General features: G+C 38.2%; 1 protein-coding gene across 1 annotated transcript in view; it reads left to right on the top strand.

The window, feature by feature from the left end:
* FAM13C (family with sequence similarity 13, member C) overlaps nt 1-12,980 on the top strand; it is a 55,241-nt gene that overhangs the window by 25,688 nt on the left and 16,573 nt on the right. The window contains exons 6-8 of the mRNA XM_009706008.1: nt 4,673-4,760; nt 10,557-10,767; nt 11,719-11,857. Of these exons, the coding sequence (XP_009704310.1) occupies nt 4,673-4,760; nt 10,557-10,767; nt 11,719-11,857 (438 nt within the window). The remainder of the gene's footprint in view (nt 1-4,672; nt 4,761-10,556; nt 10,768-11,718; nt 11,858-12,980) is intronic.

Here is a 12,980-nt window from a genome sequence, read left to right as displayed (position 1 = left end):
TTTCTCTAGTACAGGCTGAGCTTCCTCTGCAAATGGGAATCCTTTTGTACTGTGTTTTCTCCAGCATGCAAGGGTATGATACTTTAATGACTATATTTTCATAAAGCATTAGCAAAAAGACCAAATAGGAGAGAACCACACTGTCTCTCTTTCTGTTTTCCTCAGACTTCCTGTAAATATCTTTATTTTCCCATTATCTTTGATCTGGAATAATGTAGGATGATTTTTTTTCTTTTAGTGGAATTGGCATAGCTCAAGTTCTTTGAATTGTCAGTTACTTTAAAAGGACATAAGAAGAGATAAGAAACCTTTGTCCAAGACAATTATAATTGCTTTTTTTCCAAACTTGCAAAATACTATTCTTAAGAGGTAACAATATGGTTATTTCTTCAAAGAAACTTAAGGATCCACTTTAAATATTAATATGTCCTTTAATTTGCATTAGAATGGATCAGGAATTATTGCATCAGAAACACCAGTGCTAGGCATCAGAGTAAAGCTGGAATGAGCATAAAATTTGAAGTATTTGAACTGAGATCATTAGCCGATGTAATATGCCATAGCTTAAATTACTTCAGTGATATTGGTTTTCCATATAAGAGCTTACTAAAATTTATGATGGTACCCACCATGACCTAACATTTCCTTCTCTATGTATTTCAGCTGTTTGTATTTGCTTCTCACCGTTTTTGCAACTTCTTTTAAACGACCAAGAGCAGAGATGGCCCAGTTGGGCCCCAGGGGCAGGTCTGGACCATGGGAAAGTTTTAAGTAGTGTGTGCCCAGGCTGATTCATCTCCAGGTTAGATGTATTGCCGAGTGTGTGCAGCGCAGGAAAGTACACATCCCCACCACCGTGCAGGATGCCCACACTCACATCAGGGCTGTATAGGTACTGGAAGGTATTGGAGAATTAGGGGGAAGTTGGAAGCGGTCAGTAAGATTTCAAATGAACTTGGGAGGTTTGAGAAAATGAAGATGGGGCTCAGACTGTTTTTTCTTTCTTCTTGCCTTCCTTTTGCCAGCACTTGGTAGCATGTTGGCCTGCCCCCAGCGAGCCCAAGGATAGGGGACCTCCTGCCAGCTGCTGATGTATGACCGTGTCCCCTCCCAGAACACCTTCCTACTCTGCTTGGGCTGCAGTTGCAAAAACAGTGGGACCGCACTGCTCCTGCCACAGAGCGGGAGGTCTGAGGCCGGCAGGATCCAGCCTGGCTGCTCTGGCCTTGCCCCTACTTCAAGCAGCCACCTGAGAGAGGCAGGACAGGACGTGGGCAGGGCAGGTAGCAGGGTCATCCCTACCATTTACTAGGATGCTCCTGTGGCCCATAAGTTGGTGACCCTGGACAGCTTTGTGCTTAGTCTTTGCTTAAAGCTATGTCTCCTTACATGTGTTCCCATAAACGTGTGGTGGCTTCTCATGTATAGTGCACTGTGTCAGTACCACAGTACTCAGCTGTGTTTTAGGGGTAACACAAGGTTGCTGGCATACTCCAGATTTGTCATCTTCCTGGTAACATCAAAATGATCAAAGCCACTTATTCTTTTTCTCCCTACATCAAATCCCTGTCAAGGGCACATTCACAAAATTATATAAGGTATTTCTATTATTATTATTATATGGGGTTTTTTTAGTATTTGGCAGTGACTGGAAATTTGCCATCCACCCACCTTCCACAGATGGGTGAAAAATATCATTCAGAGCAACTGAATATAAACCAGCTGGTGAATTACAGCATAACCATTGCCAAAATACAATCTTGAACAATGTAGTCTGTGTGAATGCTTTCATACTGAACTTGCCATAAATATTAATGTATCATAAGAAATAGTGATGCAAAGTGAATGTATTTTCTTGATATGGGAATTTTTTTTGTCAAATGCTTGAAGTAACAGTCCATGAAGGTTAGATATTTTTGTCATTTTTTTCTCCTGTGTTCCTCTTACTGGTATGTTCTTCTGGTATGTCCGCCTGCGTTCTCCTTACTTGCCATCAGCAGTTCTCATAATAAGGTCCAGGCTGGGATCAGAGTCCTCACTGGTTTGTAACCGGTACAGTCATCTTTTGCTAGATGTCATTAATGACTGTAAAACGCTGCCCGTCTGTTCTGATAATTCCACAGCCACCTTCTTTCGGTATAGCTGGGATGACAGGCAGTGGAAAACGAGGACTGTCATGTCATGAAAACCCTTCCCAAAACAGTGCCATGGGTACAATTCAAGTCAGCACCCTTCCCTTGACAAGGAAAATTCACTGCCACTTGAAAGCTGTTGTAGGTGTGATGGTTTCCATCATTCTGTCTCTAATTGAAGAATGCACTGTAGAGGATTAAAGAAGACTTTGAAGGTACCTCATAAAAGATGCTGAAATTGATGGTAAGAAGTCTACTACTACATCAGAAGCAGGAAGCCGGACTGCTGGCTGACTGACAGGCAAAACGGGCACTAAGGTGATATGGCTGTAAACAGAGAAGCTGAGTGAATTTGTTATATTGGTCTTCACTGATAAAGCCCATGTTGAGGACATTTGCACACCTGGTGTACTCTTTCTAGCAGACAGGTCAAAGGAGCCAGATCAGTTTGAAGTAATATATGTAAAATATTGGACCAAACAGTGTCAGTCAGTGACAAGGAAAAGATGCCAGTCATTCAGGAGTCCTGGAGAAACTGTGGGGTAAAGATCAGGCACTGCTGGTCAAGATGGGTAAATTATCCTTACAAATGGCAACTGGGCCAGAGGATGGTAGGTTGTTAATGCAACCTGTACCCGGGAACAGTAAAAGTATCTTCCGCCTCAGATCATAGAAACCAGCTCTATATCATGCCATATTTTTGAAGAACAGTATGACATTTAGGCATTTGATTATGAATCAGTGCTTGATCTTGAAATCACTTCTTTCCTGGTATTATAGTATAAGGTGTCAAAATGTATCCTGACGAGAGATGAGAGGAACTTAATTCTAAAATAAATGTATAACACAAGCCATTTCTTTGCTCACATGTCTCTAATACCAAGCTGCTTGTGATAGGAATGGCCAGAGCTCCTGTTCGCTCTAGGACCAGGAGAAGAAAAGTGTTCATGGATTTCTTTTTTGACCTAAGCTGAGGCAAAATTCCAAGTGTTTGACTGTAACCTAATGTGTTTTGTGGAATGGTATATGGATTTTGACGCCCTCTTGACAGCACATAGAGGGTTGCAGGATCTCGCTATGGTGATCTTGTGCTTTTTCGAAACTTCCTTATTTTGAGGAATCTCTAGAAAGAGCTACTTTCTGCTCCCTTTTCACTGCCTGAATTCTATAAAAAGAATGAAAGGATCAAGGCTGAAAGTCTTCCCTGCTGTTCTCAGCCAAATCAGTTTCCTTTTTTTATTTTTACTTTTTTTAAACCTAAAAACATTGGCATTGTTGGGTTTATAAAAGGACTGTATTACAATAAAAATAATGCAAAGACATATTAAACTACTCACTACATAGGTGACATTGTTACACAAAGGAAGTTCTCACAATAAATAAATTCATTATTTCATTAAATGAACCAAGAAATTGATTTCAGGTCTTTGACATAGTGGGGAAAGGAGCTTTTCAGGGTATAAACTTAAAGAACTTTTTTCTGTGGCAACTCAGGTTTTTTTTTCAGCAAGTGCTCTTCACAAATATGTACCATTTGAGCTACTTAACATTTTACGTATAGTCTGTGTGTGCCAGCTGTGTGATTGTTAAGACAGCCTTGTGTGATTTTGGTTTACGTTGCAAGCTGTATTTCCCTTGAGAGAGAGGAACTGAATGTGTGTGGGGGTATCAGTAGTGACTCATTTTGCCCAGTCAGACGGTGATTAGGGCTTTCACAGCATTTACATCACAGCAAGATGCTTATGTCAGATTGCACAGCTGAATATTGCAAGCAGCATTAATGATTAAAATGAGAAATGGACCAAGCGTGACACAGTAGCTGGAAGTGATGTTATAGATAACTAGCCTTGTCCTCGTTGATTTGTCTGCAGCAAGTGACAATGATCTGTTAATTTTACCTTTGCAGTGGATAGGAAATGATCTGGTTGCTCTGTAGAAGCAGCAGCCTACATAAAAGCTAAGCCCACATAAAGAAGTATCTCTAAAAAAGCCAATTAAAAAATATCTCTTCCAAGAATCCCATGAGGGACTGTGTTCTCAGTAACTCTTTGTTCACTGCTGCGTACTGCACTCACTGGCTGGAGAGGGAGATTTGTTTTTTTATGAATGGTAAATGGGGAGGGACATAATGTCATCAGATCGTGATGTCAGCCCAATGAATGAAATACTTGCTTAATGTATTGCTTCAAGACCAAGAAAAGGGACACCATCTCAGTTTGGCTTCCTAGAATAAATCGTCTTTTGCTGACGAAGTCATCTTTTCCCACGTGTCATGAATAATCCATGCAAATTGGGACTTAAATAACCAGAAGTCAAGAAACTCATGGAATAGTGCACGTTTATTCTCTTGCACGTCCTCTCAGAGCTGCTAGTGGAACACCCCTTTGCAGGCGCTGCTAATGGGCTCAGTGAGTTGAAGAGCTACCGCTGTATTCTGCTGTTCTCTGCCTAGCCCAATGTTCTGCTTTTGTCTGCAGAATTCTTTGTTGAAGCTACAAGCCCTTGAAACCGATCTGTGCTCTGCGTTTCTGTCAACCCAGGAAGAAACTCCTCAGCTGCCGGCACCCAAGGATCCAGCCCCTTCCTCAGTCCAAACTACTGTGCAAGCTGATGGGGCCAGTTGTGGAGGTAAATGATCATGTCATGATGTGTTCTCATTTGCAATTATAAAAAAGCCTTGTGACTTGCAGTTTAATATCAGATTTGCAGTCCTCTGGGAAGCAGTGCAGAGCTAATGCGAAGCACTATCTCCTGATGCAAATGCTGTATAATGTAAAAAGGGGTGATACTTGTTAAAAGAACAGAAATTAATGGCTATAACCTTCTGTTTTTCTGAGAGGGAGTCTCGCTTTTCAGACAGGTTTTAAGAATCCTGATTCTTTTATTTTCAGTTTTAATATGTGTGGGTTTTTTTCAAGTAAATTTGTGCTCTTTCCTTTCTGTGTCTGTATTGTGTGAGATCACCTGCCATATCATGTAATTCTATTTTTGTCATTCTTTTTGTCAGAGCAATATCACTTCATTTCTCCTATTATTGATTTTAATTTAATGCATCAGCAGAGAGAGAGCGAAGGTGAGTTTTACAGCATGTGGATTTTAATCATTCATGAACCTGTATTATTACCCATCTGGGAAAACCGTGGTGTGTTATCGCTCCCTCTTTCCTCAATATGGAAACCATTCCTTGCAAATAAATGGCCCGAAGGCTCGGCACTATTTTTGTCAATTCATAGCTTGTAGTCACAGGGCTGGCAGAGTCGTGATGCTCAGTAGAAGAGGAATCACTCTTTGAGAAAAATAGGTCAAAGGCAATATGACTAATGTATCTCACAGAGAAGTGACATGAATACACAAATACTTAAATCTTTCACCATATATGGTCCAAATTAAGGCAGACAGGTCAGTAATCCCTTTGCAACTGGTATTTTATGTCAGAATAAAGGCTGGGTTCAGAAGAATTTATTTCAGAAGCTGTTTGCTCAGAATTTTCTGCAAAAAATAACAGTAAGTTATTTACCTAAAAAAAAAAATAAAAATCACAAATGATAGTTTTCTGCTTAAGAAATTGTAAAGTTTGAGATTTGCATTGCACGATTAAGAAAAATTGTATGTAGAATCCAAATTATTATAAAGATGAAGGAATAAAAAATACTAAATATCCTGGGTTCTAGCTAAAAAAGAAATGGATGCTTTAGCCCAGCTAGGCAAATATCTTAATAGCTCCTGGATACAGGTATGGAACTTGCACTGGTGCTAGTCCCTTGGCGTGGATCTGAGGCAGACACAGATCTCATATCTGTGCTGCACAGGCAGAGACATTTTGCAGCCCATCCAAAATCTGCACTGACTCTTTTTCTTTATGCCAGGCTGGGTTTTTCCTCCTTTCCCAGTAGTTTACTGAATTATTTTGTTCTGGTAGTTTCATAATTCATTGTTAGGAAGGTTCATAATTGTTCCCTTTGCTTCTTTTTGCTGTTTTGATTGGATTTTCTTTTAACCCATACTGTTAGTGACCCCTGCTTCCGATTCTGTAGCTCCTATTTGCCTATCTCCAGGTACATGGGCAAATATTGGATGATGTAGCGTTTCTCTCACACAGTTCAGAGCATGCTCTGTCACTCTAGCAGTTCAAACTTGTGCTTTAGTTCAAGCTTAGTTAAAGTGTACCTACTTAATGAATTTTGATGTACACTCATTCCTCCTAACATCTGCTTTGTGGTTTCTGGGGTTTTTTAATAACTTGCCATTTTGCATAGATAGAGCTAGTCCTAAATTCTGTCTCTTAAATTACTACTGAAATCTTCTGATACATTGAGTTTAGGTACAGTTGTCACATGGGACTTCAGGCTATTACAGTGCGAACTTGGATGGAAGTTCAGAGATTTGTACCAGGCTAGGAAGAGAGTTCTTAGAGGATGTGCCATATATATTATGTCTGTAGTTATTAGCCTTTGCTCAGTGAATCAGGCAATAAAAAATTTAATATTAACAATGTACAATTTTATTATTTTTAAAATTAACACAATTGTGTAGTCTGTTTAATTTCTTTTGTTGCACATCCCAGTCAACAACAATTAGAAAAAAATACATTATATGTATGGTGAACGAAGCTAGAACAGTCTAATAAAACGACAGGGTATTTCAGGATGCAAATTTTAAGAGGTGAACAGTAACTCTTGTCTCTGAGCAAAGTCAGCAATTTTCAGTTTATTTTTGAATATGTAAAAACTTGAAATAGAGCTGGCAAAGGGAGACCATAAACAATTGCAAGAGGGTATTAAGCCAGTTTTTTTAAGGGAAAAAAAGAAAAGCAGAGTATGAGTAATTTCTACAGCTTTGGATATGAGTATACATCAGATATGTGACTTGAGCAGTAAGCAGCTGAACTTAACTACAAGATGTTCTAAATGTCTTTTAAATTAAAAATTCTGATATTGACATTCACAGACATAATGTCTTGAGGGATGAACACATTACATCTGCCTATTCTTTTTTATATACAGCAGATTTCAGTGTATTATAGTTTTACTTCATATCACACACAGAAATACAGGCTTGTACCATATGACTTCTTGTCATATTATTGAAGTCCACATTATAAAGCATATTGCATATTATAAGATACTAGATCTTGGCTTTAAGTCCTGTGCTGAGCTCTTTTCAGAGTTAAGCTGGACTGAGTAGATGAAATGGAGTAGATGCAGGCTAAGGGGCAACTCAATGACTTGGCTAGAAGTGGCTTTAGTTCCCAGTTTGGGCAAAAATAGAGGCTAAAATTATATCAGACCAATGAACAGATGTAGATGTTTGGCCAGTTGATGGGATACTCTCAGTATAATGCTTAGTGTCTTGTTTAGGATTTACGCAGGATCATCAGGATGATGACCCTAAGGTTTAATTAAAAATGGGGTTGGTTATAACTTGTCATCATCCTGAGATGCTTTGCTACTACAGTAATCAGACCACATAAATGAATCAGTTTGAATGACTTGCTGATCACTTCTGGGCAGTAGATAGTAATGTAATGCATCTGTAGTCAGGTTGGAACTAAAACCTTTCTTGGGGCCATACCAAAGTTGCACTAGTTTGCAAGCTTCAGCAGACCAGTGCTGTCAGGAAGCTGTGCTGCCAAGGAAATGGAAGAGCCCTGGCCTTTGGGAAACATGCCCAAATTCACCTGACATGCAGGTTGTCTCCCTTTAGTTTGCTAGCTGAATAAAAAAACCCAAACCTCCTTGAACCCTCTGCAGTTCTGCGTGTTTGGTTTTACACTGGAGCTGCTCCAGCCACTACTCATCTTTTGTATTTGTCTTCCAGAAGTGGTTAGTGTTGAATGTGTACTTTTCTTCCATTTCTGAGATGGGGTTCGGCCTAGTAAAATTGCCTGGTGGTAAATGTGAAAAGGAGCAAATGTCCGTGACCACACAGTTTATCAGCAGTCCAGGCTGCCTCCTGTAAGAGGAGTATTTCTAGGGCCACAGAAAATTAGAGCTCAAATGTTCAAAACTTTTTTCCTTCATCTGTCATACACAGACTGGCTGATTTTTTAATAACATCATTTTCCTTTCACAGTGAGGAGAAGCTACTTAATATGACCGTGAAAGAATTTATTCCTTTTAATAACAGAGCATGAGAAATAGTGAAACTATTCTTAGTCAACCTACTTCACAGTGATTATCTGTTTCTTGAAGTTCAAAAATGATGAAGTAAGGGGAAGGAAGCCAGTTTCTTCTCATTGACAATACTGTTTTTCAGAAGGAAAAAAAAAAAAAAACCAAAACCAAAACCCAACCAAAACTATTAATTTTTTTAAGTCTTACAGGGTGAGGAATATTACCTGCTAGAAAAAGACAACACTTTTGTTTGCAGAACAACATTTATGCCAGCCATTATCACTGATGTCTGTGAATTATGTCTGTGTACATAATTTCCTTTAACAGGTACAATGGTCTACCCTTGCTTCTCCCAGATACCTTTCTGGATCTCTCTATCAGAGGATTTGAATCTCATATACGATTTAGAAGTTTTGGGTGTTGCTCTGGTATCTTGGAGAGTTGAATTCGGCCTACAGAGTATGAATACTTAGAGGAAATATGCTAGGTTGTAATAATCGACTACATTGTCTCATTGTAATGATACATGCCTAACAGAATTAAAATTGATGGTTGGAGTAGATGAACTTATAGACACAAAAGTCACATGTAACTTTTGCATGACAGGCTAAACTGTGATTATATAATATATACCTGGATTTTTTGTTGTCTGTAAAGCAAAAACAGTTGGATAGTGCCTGATAAAATGACATTTTAGGCTATTGTAACTATAATTTTTGAAATCAAAAGTTGCTTTCTGTGAAGGGTGCCATTCAGATCTGGTTTGTCCCCACCATCACAGTGCAGTGATAGGGATTTGTAGCTTCAGTATCTGTTGGGCAGAGGTCAAATAAACTGTACTGCAAAGGTTCCATTAAAATCCTGAAAGAAATACCCCCTCATCACGGGAATGTCATGTCCCATGTACAAAGGAGAAAATGGAAAGAAAATGAAGGCAAAAGAACTTTTCTAAACCTGCCTGCTCTTCTGTGAGTACCTCCATGTACAGTTGTTTTTCTGTGCTGTTTTAGACTTTCACTGAATAAAAAGATTCTGTGAAATGTATTAGAATGCATGCTATATTGCAAATATAATACTGATTAGAAATAACATGCATGCTGCCTGGAAATGAAACATAATAGGTATGAATCCAAAGGCTGTATATGTATGTGGTTTTAGAGGGAAAAAAAAAATAACACAGCTGGTGTAAAATATTATGCACTATGGAAATTGATGTAGGGGAACCTGAGACTGAGCACATTCTTTGCTTTAACATGTATTAACTGGTTTTTGGGAGACAGCTTTTATGAGAGTGTGGAGTTTCTCCCTAAAAGTGTAACCTGCTTTAAAACACAATTATCTGTTAGCACACGTATTGATTAGACTAGGTCATCCTAACTCATTTCACCCACTGAGGGTGAGGAAGAAGATTCAATGGTTCTTCCCATTAATACACCCAGGTACAGCAAAAGGAAGATGAACTCTTGGTGTTCCCTGGAGGTAGGGGAGGTAGGCTCTGTAGCATGCCCATTATTTTCCATGTTACTCATAAACAGAATCAGTGTGATGAGGTTCACCAATTGCTACTTTTTCAGTCTAGAATAAGTAATTCTAACTTCTAGCTTGACCAGTTCTATAAAATGAATTTTACCTTTTGAGGCACCTGGTGCGAGGTTTCCATTTATAGTCCAGGACAATATTAACAGTGTCGGGAGCATGACTCCTCCACATAGCAGTCACTGCACCACCTTGAATAACTACCTTGAATGTTCTTGGTTGTTGTTGTTAATTTCATATCTTGTGCTCTTTAGACCCATGGGTATTTTACTTCAAACCCTAATGAAATTCTGCAGGATACTGCCAGCAACTCCGGAGGTTCTTTAGCACCAGGACATATTAAATTTTTGATCTGCCTTTCTCTTGACCAAAGAACCAAATGCTAAATCACAAAATGAAAGTTGTTTTGTACATTCATCGTCATCTTCAGGAATGTGGCTTTCAAAAGCAAACAGATCCATGAAAATACAATTAATGCTACTGTTCTGGGAAACTCTCCATCTTTCTATCATACTTCATATCTTACAAATACACCCATCCACCTTCTCCTGTGGAACTCAAAAATGCTTTATGTGAAGCCAGTAACTGTGCTTTCTATTTTCTCATCCTCAGTATTATGTTTATCCTGCATGTGATAGCTTTGCTGAAGTATTTGCTGTTTACTTTGAATAATTATTCTTTGAATATATCTGTAAGCATAGGTTTGTATTTACCTAGGTAGCTAAATGTCTTGTGAGTGACCCTCAGTCCATATTGGTTTATGCTCTCTTCCTAGAGCCTGTGCCAGCCCACAGGGACTGGCAGAATGACATGGACAGCAACCCACAAGAACACCACTCCCTAGGGACCAGTCGCCTGCTGTATCACATCACGGATGGAGACAATCCTCTTTTGTCACCACGCTGCTCTATCTTTAGCCAAAGCCAGAGATTTAATCTAGACACAGAGTCTGCCCCTTCTCCACCAAGTGCTCAACCTTTCATGATGTAAGAAAATATATTTTAATTCTTATATATTTTAAATAATTTTTGAACAATCCACAATCTTTGACTCTTTGTGTTTTTTCAGTTACTCTAATGTCATAAACAAGAAATTTTCATATTGTAGCATATTTTGACATGGTTAATTTGCAATACCAGAAATAGGATAGAGTGTTTTTTTCAGTCATAACACAGTACAATATCGTTTGAAGTCTTTGTTAATTATAGTTAATGAGGACAGTTTTAAATGTTAGTTAGTAATTAGTCTGATGAGTAAACATAAAACAGAGAGGGTTATCAAGGTATAATACTAGAAATTTCAGCTGTAATAGAACTTGAGTCATTCACTAGATATGAGAGTGTCATAGAACATATGAATAGTTCATATATGTGATCTCCAGAAACCAAGCTGTGAGTTTCAGATGGAAACCAAACTTTCTTAAAAGCTTATATACATAGCTGTCAGCTACATATGAATACTTATCAGATCTATTGATTGTAAACAATTGTAAAAAATCAGAAACTAAACTGCCTTCAAAATGATAATGTTTATTCCCAGTAATCAAAAACTCCCTGATCTTACTTTTACAAATCATATCATTACAGTCTCCTGTTACAGTTGGAAGGTCTGTGAAGTAAGATGTGGGTGTTAAATGTAAATACTGGTTCAGGTTGTGACCTATGAAATTAAACCTTTGAAAAATATTCAGAAATCCCACAATTAATTTAAAAAAAAAGAGAGTGAAAAATGGTGAACCCATTAGTATACCCTAGGGTGTACCTTCAAGCAAAAGCAATTATTTTATGCTTACTTTGTAAAACTAAACTGTCTCTAACCTGTGAAAGACCCTAGCTGCAAATTCTGAAGTGCTAGGGAAGCATAAGTGTGCCTGAAACAAGGCACGGCCCATTACAGCCAGTTCTTTGATCCACCTACTATGCTTTTCATTTTTGCAGGCCAAGAAGTTCTTCTAGATGTAACTGTGAAGAGTGCAAAGAACCACAAACAGTAGCACAACTCACCAAGCATCTTCAGAGTCTCAAGAGAAAAATTAGGAAGTATGAAGAAAAGTTTGAGCAAGAAAAAAAATACCTGGTAAGATAATAATTGAAAAGATGGGAATACTACTAAAGGCAGGCAAGATTCCCAGTATATTTAAACTTACGCAAAACAAAAAGAGAAAGGGTATTTTTGGTAAAATGAAATAGGAAAAACATGAATGAGGGAATCTCTTTTTCTCATCTTTCAGTGTATGCAGTAGTTTTGAGACTCTAATTTACATTTTTCTTTGGATTACCTTTGTTGCAAAATATCCATTTTCTAGATGCATGAGAAGTGCAAATCAGTGAAACATAGCTGACAGGCTTGTGAACCAAAATGATTGAAAAGATGAAAAGCTACTTATTTACTTTGTAGAAGCCATTTGCTTGGAAACTGTTGCTCTGCTGTGCAGATTCCTTCATTCAGGCAAGCTGCCTGTAAGTCTCCAAAGCATAGGGCTCGATAGAAGCTGATACCAGAAATTAGAGAAATAAAAATTGTGATGTGTTGCTGGTGGGGGATTGTTTGAGGTCAGTGGTGTGCTCTGTGCAGCGTATGCAAGATCATTGCTCATATCGAGCTAGTTTGTGTCATGTGAATTGTGCAGTATAAACATATCAAAACATCCATGATGCTAAGGATGTGTACAATGTGAAACAGGGAAGTTTGTGATATTTTATGAATACCTTAAAATGAAAATTAAGCAAATTGTATATTACCTTGTAATCTCATCAGTGACTGCAAACTTAAATGTACATTTGTGAATTGTACTGCCCTATGGTCATCATGTACTTTTAGGACTAAAATCTCATACCTAAACAGTCATCACACTGAGACCAGAAAAGAAATTATTTCAGAGGTTTAATTTTGCAAAACTGCTTTGCCATTTTAAATATCTGAGTTGTGAAGATCTAGTGTAAATTGATTTTAATTTGGAGGCAATTTCTAAATGCAGAGAAAGAAATTATATACAAAGCTTTTGTTGTTTGTTGCTTTTGAAATCACTCTGTTGCACAGGATTTTTTCATTTGATTAATTAAGTAGTTCAGTTGAAATTTTTGAAGTGTTATTTCCCAAGAGAATCCCTGTCTTAACACAGTAAGGGCTTATCCCTGCAAGGGACAGAGTGCTTTAGTTACCATCCTGGCAATCACTGAGGAACTTGACTAACATGAGG

The sequence above is a fragment of the Cariama cristata genome, unplaced genomic scaffold, assembly GCF_000690535.1.
Source record: "Cariama cristata isolate BGI_N322 unplaced genomic scaffold, ASM69053v1 scaffold6978, whole genome shotgun sequence".
Lineage (NCBI taxonomy): Eukaryota > Metazoa > Chordata > Aves > Cariamiformes > Cariamidae > Cariama > Cariama cristata.
The sequence above is the reverse complement of the archived record's forward strand: the minus strand, read 5'-3'. Positions and strand labels throughout refer to the sequence as shown.